At 41.0% G+C, this 10,875-nt stretch overlaps 1 protein-coding gene across 1 annotated transcript; it reads right to left on the bottom strand.

The window, feature by feature from the left end:
• Positions 1–5,487: 5,487 nt before the first annotated feature.
• Positions 5,488–10,557, bottom strand: grpr (gastrin-releasing peptide receptor). Its single transcript, XM_044030939.1, has 4 exons — positions 10,244–10,557; positions 7,523–7,874; positions 7,245–7,358; positions 5,488–5,963 (listed from the first exon to the last, which is right to left on the bottom strand). Exons 1-4 carry the CDS (start codon positions 10,549–10,551, stop codon positions 5,682–5,684), a joined length of 1,056 nt encoding a protein of 351 aa, XP_043886874.1. The 5' UTR covers positions 10,552–10,557; the 3' UTR covers positions 5,488–5,681.
• Between the last annotated feature and the right edge of the window lie 318 nt (positions 10,558–10,875).

Here is a 10,875-nt window from a genome sequence, read left to right on the forward strand (position 1 = left end):
TGGAGAGCAGGTGAGCAGCAGTCAGCAGGAGAGACTGGACACACATGCAGCACACACACACACACAAAGAAGAGAAGAGAGGGTGAGAAAAAAGGGAGAGATAAAGGTAAATATATATGTAAACCAGCAGTTATGATACTAAATGAGTGTTGATATTTGCAGTCAGACGGTGGCAGAAAAGTGTGTTTAATGTATATGCTGTTGAGCTCCCTGCTGTAATGACCGTCAGCTTCCCTGAAGACCGAGTACTTTGTAAATACAGCGTCTCATAAACCCCGACCGTCGTCTGTAAATGTGTTTATTTTACTGTTGTTGCTTAGCGAACGCATTGATTCCTAGTCTGGCGTTGTCGTTTTTTACTCCCACAGTGAAGCTGCATAGGTTTGTTCCTCCCTTTCTTGGCCTCACACTGGATTTTCCACCCATCATATATAATAAGGTAATGGGTCAATACCATTATGTCTCACCGTCATCAGAGCTGTGGCGGAGGCATTAATAATGTTGTCCATTATCTTTTACAAGCTCTCAACGGCAACGTGAACTGGTAGATGGCAAATATCCAACGTGATGCCATAAATTATCAACAGTACATGCAACATATTCCCGATTACTACAGATTATATCAGTCATACAGTAAACCTGACCTAGGCCTTTGCCATTTCAAACCATCCTGTACGTGACCACATTTTTTTACGCATAAAATGCAATGACTCAGCATTTATTTCAAAACAAAAACAAAAGAAACAGACTAAACCGAGGCTGCTAGGACTCGTATGGGTGTGTTTGACAGTAAATAAGTAAATAATACTTTTATTCTTGACGTCGTGGAGGTTGGCTGGTTGGTCATTTCCCCAAACCAGAGGAACTAGAGGTGGTGGGGTCTGTTCCCACGTGTCAGAACGACCGCGCTCAACAATACACCTACTACGACAGCCCACAGATTTTGCGTTGTTTGGAGCTGTTATAATAGCGTTTAGGTGTTCAAATTCAAACCCCTGTCAGCTGTCACAGTCGAGATGAGGCAGTGCTAGCAAAATCACCTGATTGGACCATGAACCAATCAGATGATTCATTCAGGCGATGAAGCGGTTGCTGCTACGGACATCACGCGGTACGTGATTTCCTCCGCACCAAAGCTTCCCAGCAGGGCTTCTGTGGGAATGTAGTTCAGGGTTTGAAGCGCGTATCGAAGCCTCGGTGTTGCGCTGCCGTCACTGACCAGCAGGTGATAATCCAGGATTTGGACAAGGCGGACAGGCCGGACACAGGGGCGGTGAAGAACAATCAGGCAAGGGAGTGACTGTGGAGCTGGGCTGATTGCAGGGGATGGGGAGCAGGTGTGTGCACAGGTGAGCTGAGTTGCCTAACGAGGTGGGCGTGGCCGGCATTGCCGAGTGAAGCAGAGGCGGAGAGAATGGAAAAGTGCACTGTGACACTGACATCAGCCCATTGCATTCATTTGAAAAAAGCCACTGGTTTTTCTGAGTAATTAATTTTTTTTTTTTTTTGAATAATCTTTTTTCTGTTTTACTGAGTCATTTTTTTTCTGTTTTTTGTGCTATTTTTTTTTTTCCTGTTTTTCTGAGTCATTTTTTTTATTATCTCTCTATCTATTATCTATATTATCGAGAACTCTCACGAGAACCTCCGACCTGCAAGTGACTCCCATATTTTCAACAGTCTCCTGGTCATCTCTTGAGTCACCACGTAGCCAGATGAATGCATCATCTCTTATATATGGAGCATGCCATATCTGTCCGACTGATCCTAGAGAAACATTGCTATGTCTAACAGATCTGAATGAGCTTTCCTTCTGAACATCCACAAAGTCCTCAGGTGCCTGCGTAAAGTCGAAAACTAATGGTACTACCATCGATGTGACTTAAACACAGGACTATCTCCCAGTGTCTTAAACCCAGATCAAAGTAAAACATGATTTAACTAAACAATCCGTCCATGTTGTTATAAATCGAACTCTCAATAAAGGAATGAATGTGTTTATTGTTTCAAATCTGCTCGAAACTCAGAAGAAAAATGACTCAGGAAAACCAACCTTGAAAAAGAAACTACTCTGAACAACAGAAAAAAATAATTTACTCCAAAAAAAAAAAATTTTTTTTTTTTTCAAGTGAATGCAATGCGCTTCCGTAGCTGTGGAATAAATACGATGACATTTCAGCTCCCTGATGTGCTTCCATTCAGCTTCTTCCTATAATCCTAATAAATATATTGACGAATTAAACCTTGTGCGGTGAACGCTCACCTACACGCGACACTGACCTTTAGAGTGAGCGAGTGAGTGTGTGAGGGGCTCAGCGGGCGGAAATGTCTTTGTTTTTAATTTCTTCCTCTGTGTTATAATAAGGTCGGATTCATACATGAGTCACGTGTCCTCATCTACATCATCTTTGCAACAGAAACATTGGACTTCAATAAATACTGGTATACAATGACGTCTTTGCCATCATTTTCCACGCATTACAAAGTCTTCCATTATGCAGTATTATATTGCTTTTGAGACGCATAAAGCTGTGGGTTATAATCTTTTTTCACACATTACGTGAGGGTGTTGTGCTATAATAAGGACGCCTGCTGTGAGCGAGTGGATCCTAAACTTGTGACTTTAATTATCGTCTACCTTCACAATTTGTTATTAATAGAGATTTTAATCTTTTCTTTCTTCTGCTGAGGGAGGAACGTATGAGATCATTCTGGGTTTGGACGCCAGTAACCAACTCTGAGTCCAAACATACTTTGTTTATTGAGAAGTTAGACTTTTTGTGGAAAATAAATCTGACACACATTGTTTACCGTTTAAACTGAGCACAAACAAACCCCAGGGTGGATGTTCAAACATGTCATAACTTTCATTCCTCATACTTGATATTATTGTTGCCGTGGCAAATGTTACTTGTCATCTTCCTGGACCAGGGAGCAGTAATAGAGAAGTGCAGATGACAATTTTTGTCCAATTATTTTTAATAGCGGGGGAGAGAGGGAGAGGGTGGGGGTGATGTACAGGGAGCAGACAGGTGTAGTGCAGCAGTCAACGTGATGTTTTGTCACTGACAGACTGGTGACAGGTGATTGTTGCAGGGAGAAAAATACTCGGACACAACACTGACGGCTACAACTACAAGAAAAAGCCCCATGTAGTTTATAAGGATATAGATTATGAGTATACACTTGATGATTTAAGTCTTATTTAAGAAACTTAAGTCATAAACATATTGGTGATGTAGTAATTGTAGCGCAGATTGGAGTCGGGTGAGTAATCAGAGGGAATCGGTTGAGCCGTGACCTCCTGCATCAGGTGCTCACTCATCTAACATGAGGGTCATCAGGCAAATACACAGGGCCACACTCTCACTCCCTCAATTTAGAGTGTCCAATTTGGCCCCAGATCTACTCTGGCCTAGGCCAGAATATACCAATCTTGTGTAAAGAGATTTTGATTTAAACAGGAACAGGAACATGTATTTACCCGGGAATAATCGATATTTTAGCCCAAAAATATGTGCACCAAACAAGTCTCTAATTACGAACAAACCTTTGACGTGTCACATTTTCCCGATTTCAAGATTTAAGTCACTTGACTTACATGACACAGCTGAAACTATTTTCTCGATTAATCGTTTGGTCCATAAAATATCAGAAAACCTTGAAAAATGTTGACGGGGGTTCGTCAAACCTGGAAATGATGACGTTCTCAAATGTCTTGTTTTGTCTTTTTTGTCACTTTTAATGATTTCTTTGTTATATGGAGCAAAGGAATGAAGAAAATACTCACATTTAAGAAGCTGAAACAATCAGAAATCGTGTTTTAATCATGAAAAAAAGCATTGAACCGATTAATTGATTATCAAAATAGTTGTCGATTAATTTATCAATCCATTAATTGTTTTATCTCTAGCTGAAACCTCAATAAAATGTTGAACAATTAAGTAATTCTTGTGTAAATACAATCAAAACCTCTTCACACAAGAGGGGTATAGTGTAGCCGAGGCTAATTTATACTCCGGGGTATAGTCAATAATAAAGACAATACACTGCAGTAATTCATTCTCTTGTTAATGTGTCTTTATTATCATTCTTATTTACTTCAACAGAATGAGTCTGACATACAAAGATGGCATGTTAAGTAGAAGGTTGAGACCAAACAGGACACAATCCAGCTAACACTATCCAGACTGAATAATACACTCACTTTAACAATCTGGGCAGGATCCCGTCCCTCCGTGAAACACCAAATTAGGCAGTTGTGGTGTGATGCGGCGACTGTAAATCCATGTGACAGTGTGGAATAATCGCATCCAGCGAACACAGCGACGCTGAAACTATGTGGTGAATACACACGATGAAGACTGGAGACACAACTTCAACAAAGACGCAGAGAAAACCACCTTCCGTCTGAACCCTCTGTCATTTTCATTTCCTTGAGAACTGCATTATAGGTGGATTTACAATATGAACACACTATTGCATAAGCCCGTACCAAATTACAAAGGTAATCTCAAACATTCACTCTTTATATTCCACAGCTCAATAAACACAACTGTAGCCACAGGATGACACACACACACACACACCATTCCACAGTTATCATCAAAGCGACTGCTTACATTTAGCAATAAACGCATACGGCAATATGGTGCAGGCTGAATATTATACATAAATATTCAACACAGTGTACATTCATATAGAAAATATCACATTCGGGAGCACATTGTGTGTGAATGGGGGGATTTAATCACTTTATTAAAGGTAAGCTTTGACTTACTTTTGTGTCCAAATGTCACTTCCTGAATAAATAACACTTTCTCTTTTCAGTTTTCGTGGTGAGAGGAAGCCAGTGTTAAAGTAAGGGACAAACTAACTAACTAACTTGACTTCCGTTCATTTGTTCGGCCTAAACCAGAGGTGTCCAAACCTTCTTTTTGACGATTTGCAAGCGCCAGTTCTCACGTCAGACCTTTTTTTAACAGTAACATTTACATACACATGCACTGTTTTATAAGAATTTAACTTGCATTGTTGTAATTAGCATTTTTAAACGGAAATGTAACCAAATCTGAGCCACGCAGGAGTGAATAAATGAAAAATAATGACCTTTCTTTCACATCTGGAGTCAAATAACATAACTGGGGCTGGTTTTCTGTCCAAGTCCGTCCCTGGACATAAATAATACATTATAACACTGAAGCTGTGGGACATGCAACATTTCACAGAGGGCCGTGATTGTCCCACGGGCCCTAACTTTCACCACAGCCACAATTCAACTCTTAGCTCTAAACCTAACCAGTTCTTCAGAAATGTGGTTCTGCCTAATACCTGATTTTAACACCTGAATTACTAAGGGATTTATTTTTAAGGACGTCGACGTCCGGTTTTCAAAATAAAAGACTTTGTGGATATGCAGCTCATTTCTCCTCCTGCATGTGTTTTGGGTCGTTGCAGTGCGTTTGCCCCATATGTCCCCACAAGGTCAAAATGTCCTAACAAAAAATATACACACAGCCTGGTTTCCATGACTTCAAAGGACATTACATAGACTTTCATTCAATTCCTGGAGACTTACCTAACCTCATCCTAAGACATCATGTCCTCAACTTAAATGTGATAATTTAGTGTGACTGTGTAAACAGATTTAGGTCCCCACAACATACCTGGAACACACACACTTACACACAGTCCTCCTGATAGTTCTGTCGGCCATTGACGACAGTCAGACTGGCCATGGAGTAGCGCGTGCTGCGGACGGACGTCACGCGCGTGTTGTAGTGCGTCGTCCTCCGCGGCGAGCGCTTGAAGAGCCAGTGACAGCAGCAACACAGCTGCTGGTTGAACTGCTTCCTGAAGGTCTTGCTCAGCAGGTAGAGTGCGAAGGGGTTAAGGCAGGAGTTGGTGAAGGCGAGGATGCGAGCCACGACGCTGCACACAAAGTGAACCAGTGAGGTGTCCACCTGATGGGGGACAGACAGTAGAGAGGGAGTGTGGATATATATTTGTATATATGTATATATATGTGTGTATATATATAAATATATACAGTATATATATACATACATATATGTATATATGTGTCCATATCTATATATACATACATACATATATGTGTACATATATACACATATATATACATATATGTGTATATATATATATACATATATATATATATATATATACATACATACATACATATATGTGTACATACATATATATATATATATATATATACATATACTAAAAATGCATCACAAAATAAATGTATCAGGGTCACCTTTAAAACATTTTTAGAGTTGTGGCCACTTCCTGACAGCTTCTCCAAACTATTTTATATATCACATATGTCACAGTTCTTTCAGCGGTTTTCCACTCACCTGACTCCGCCCCACTCTACCTGCCAAGACACGCCTCCTCATCAAGCCAACGCTTCTCACCTGTGACCACAGCTGCTCCTCATCACCTGCAATCAGCCCTCCCTATATACTCCAGCTCCTCACTCACTCACTCCTTTGCCAGATGTCGTTTATTTCCGGACTGACTTATGATTCCTGACCCTGCCTGAAACCTGGATCTCACCTGCTACAACCCTGGTACTTACAACACTCAATATAAAATGTTTGTTAGCAATATTTCTACAACAATAATAATAATATAAGACATTTGGCTGTACATTAAGTTACATTAAACTGAATAATTATAAGCTTTAATTACAGTTGCCCACATTAATTTAGTTACTTACATCAGTCCAAATTAAATCAAGCACTTTTATTTTGAAATTCTGAAAAAAATGAATAATTTTCCTACTTGGCTAATTGCTTTCTTCACCCTAACTTCCCTGACATTGTGTGTGTGTGTGTGTGTGTGCTCTCCCTTACCTTAAATACCAGTGTGTCTTTCCCCTAATGTGAGTGTTCCAGCAATTTCCTGTGGTTTACCTACTGTGTTTTTGGATCTCTGCCTGTTTTCGACCTGTGAGTTCTGCCTCGCACTTTTCAAACCTCTGCCTGACTCCCATTGATCTCCCAGTACCAAAGCAGTCTTTGTATTTAAGACGTCTTCCTTGTGTCTGGGTCTGTTTACAGCAAACTTTTTTCATCTCGGAGCTACTTTTAACAAAATGAAATGCATTCTCATCGCTTATCTCAACCCAAACAAACTGGAAAAAGCTGGTTTTGCCACAACTCACATTTAGCAGTGAACATAAAATAGAAATATAGTGTGTATTTGATTTGCTCTACCTGGGAGTAGTGATAGGAGCGGTACAGGTAGATGATGTGACTGGGAAGCCAGCAAACCGCAAAGAGACCAACAAACACCAGCACTGTCTTGGCCAGACGCTTCCGAGAGTCGATCTACATTTTCAGGGAAAGAAATGGGAAAACAAATAGTTTTGAATTGAGATTGCGATTTATTTAATTTTAACGATTTATCATGCAGCCCTAATATAGACCATAACTTACTCAACGATATTACTATTATCGTTGTGTGCTATATTATAACTAGCTGTAATACTGGCCTGTCGTTTTGCATGCATGTTGCCCTCCACAGGCAGGTTTGAGGCACTCTTCATCAGGCTCCGGGCGATGAAGGTGTAGTACACAGATATGACCAGCAGGGGAATGACGTAGAAAATTAGGAAGGAGGCCATGGAGTGGATCTTAGGGTGCAGTTCCCCACCATGTGGGTAAGGCGCGCAGGTAATGAAGCTCTCATTAGTGGAAGGGATGGTGAAGCGGTGGAGATCTGAGAAGATGGCCTCAGGGATCGCCAGGACCAGGGCGAGGAGCCAGATGAGCGCCGCCCTGAGGACAATGCTGGTAGTGGTGGTTGATATTTGGATGTCCAAGGGCTTCACGATGGCCTTGTACCTGATAAAGCACAATGAGCATTCATTTAAAGTCATTTCTATACACCGAATCTTGCAAGTTTTTGTATCCCTCTGCCACAATTCATTTTCTTCTTTGGCCTGCTGTGTAAGAATTGGCGACATCTACTGGTGAGTCAGCAGACAGCAACAGATGTTTCCCCAAGGCCAGCTGAGATTGGTACAGCACCCCGCGTGACCCTCATGTGAAGGATAAAGCGGTGGAAAAATGGATGGTTATCAGGGAACTATGGTGGCCTGTTTCGCACACACACCATTTACTTACTCTGAATTCCCTCCTTATCAGATGGTATTCTGCTTCCTGCATATTACCATTTAAAAAAACATTCAAAATAATATTTCAAAACAGAATAAACTCTGACTGAGCAACCTTCAAGCTAGGAGGGGCGGACACTGGAAATGGCATCATATTAATCATGTGACTCACTGCAACATTTATGATTATTCTCATGGCCGACAGCATTTTCCATCAGTTTTTCTCATTTAAAAATGAAAGTAACATTATTTGTATGCTGCATCCTTCATCTGGAAAGCAGATGCCTTCTATCAGACCTGCTTGAGGGAGCATTTGTGTGTATACAGCAGCAGTGCATGGGTGGGACCATGAGTGCACTTCCTGTCAAACTGCAGAACTTGTTTTTGTTTTGTTTTTTGCAGTAGACATCACTTCTGAAACATTTCATGGATATGCTTTGTGTTGTCAGTCATAATCCAACCTGAGTATTAGATTATTCACTTGATTATGAAACGTCAAGTCACTGTGTCTACTATGCCATTTACGAGGTGCCCTGAATGCATCTTGAAGTTGCTCCTGAATATTCAACAAATGGTACAAATGAACATTTGAATAGCCTTTTAGAAGTAGCCCGTCCATAGTTTCACTTCACTAGCACAATGTTGCTGTCGCTGCTTATCTGTCTCAACATAGAACGCATCACTTCCTGTGTGCAGCACGGGAATGTTGCCAGGTGGCATGAGATCGTGTGGAGTGAGCAGGCTCAATCAGAACTAATCTGGCAATGTTTTGAATCTAACTGACATCGTGTAAGTCTGACTTTCAGGCTTTATAGAAAATGATGGAGCCCCTCTGTTGACATAGGTGATAAAATATTAATGCGTGGCCACACGTTACTAAATACGTTACTTTTTTCCACCTATGTCACCAAAGATGCTCTGTAGAAAATGAACTTACAGAAAATAAACTTTTGTGTCTTGCAGTGACAGCCTTTAGCCAGTACAGGGTATTCCAGCCCAGGAAATTAAACATTTAAAAATGTATCATTACACACTTAAAAAATGTCCTTTGTTCTTTTCAGCTGATAAGCCACTTTCTATTTCCAGAGGCGGCGCGGTGCCACCCGAGATTATGGGTTTAAACAAGAGTGGCACTGGAGACGTCCGTCTCTGTTAAATGACAAAGACACTGGATTAAATGACGAGTGGCAGACGCTGGTGTCGTGAAATATGGGAAACCTTTCTCCAGCAGACACTTGTGACGCCTTAGCGCGCGCTCTAACATTTTGAGCAATTAAATATGATTGATTATCGATAACACAAAGAGAGGCTTGTTCAGCTGAAGCCTGAAACCTGTTGCATTTCCTCTAACCCAACGGTTTTCAAACTTGTCTTTGAAGGTCAAGTGTATAAAATGTATTAAATTATCATTTGGAAAAAATTGAATAACATTTTTACAAATGTATAACCACCTCATTGTATTAATTGTTTATAGTTTATAGTACATCACATCTGTTACTGGGTAAAAAAAAAAAGAATTAAAAAAATTTAATAAATCACACATTGGAAATGTGGGCAATGTTGAGTGAGAAAGTGAAAGCATTTGTGACCTTTGACCCATTTTGATGTACACGTTATGTGTTTACATGTTTTATTTTGTCAGCACTCTAATTTGTAAATCTTTAATTAAAAACAAGTAATGTGTAGTATTTTTGCACAACACAAAGCACTTGATTACATTTTTAGACCAGTACTTTTACTTGTATTTAAGTAATCAAATAGTGGCACTTTTACTTTAAGTAGAATATTTCAGTACTCAGTACACCTCTGCCATTATATTATTATAGAAATTACAATTCACACGCAATTTTGAGGCATTTTTACACACTTTTAATTGATATTTGATGTTGTGGACATCATAAAAAAATATACAATCATAAAAATCTGTGCATGTCTATGATTGATTGATTCCAGAGCAACCATGTTACCATGTAACCATTCCAGGGCAATACACAGCATATATCACCATTATGTGACTTTTATTGATAAAGATAAAACGCATCATTAACATTCTACTTTTAATTACCTCTAATTAAAGGAGTGAGAGGAGAAGCCTACCTGTCAGCAGAGAGAGCAGTGAGAGTGAACACGGACACGCCGACGGAGGTGAGCTGGATGAAGGGGATGACTTTACAGCCCACTCTGCCGAACAGCCACTCCTCTGACAGGTAGCGGCTCGCGTCCACGGGAGCGCAGGTCACCAGCAGCATCACGTCCCCGAGCGCCAGACTGGACATGAAGAGGTTCGGCACGTTGCGCGTGGACTTGGCGGAACAGAACGTCTTGATGAGCGTGATGTTGCCGATGAAGCCCGACAAGCTGATGACTGCGTAAACCGAGGCGATGGCCACGCCGGCGGACCACATGGCGGATGATGGTCAGACAATCCAGTGGTGGTGGTGGTGGTGGTGAAGACGATACTGTGTCCAGCTTTAGCGCGTGTCCCCTTCACTGTGGTGTGTGTGTGTTTGTGAGGGAACAGTGGACCCCAGGGCTGTCACCATGTGCGCACGACGCACACGACATCCGCCAATAAAACCCAAACTTCCATTCCCTCGTCTTCCATTCAGTGTTCGGTCATAAATAATTAGTCTATTTAGTGTGATGAAAGTTACACACAGGGCTGGCCCAAGCCTTTATGGGGCCCAAAGCATATTTGGATTGGGGGCCTCCCACCACCTCAGACTCAT

This window comes from Solea senegalensis, linkage group LG7 (assembly GCF_019176455.1).
Source record: "Solea senegalensis isolate Sse05_10M linkage group LG7, IFAPA_SoseM_1, whole genome shotgun sequence".
Taxonomy (NCBI): Eukaryota; Metazoa; Chordata; class Actinopteri; order Pleuronectiformes; family Soleidae; genus Solea; species Solea senegalensis.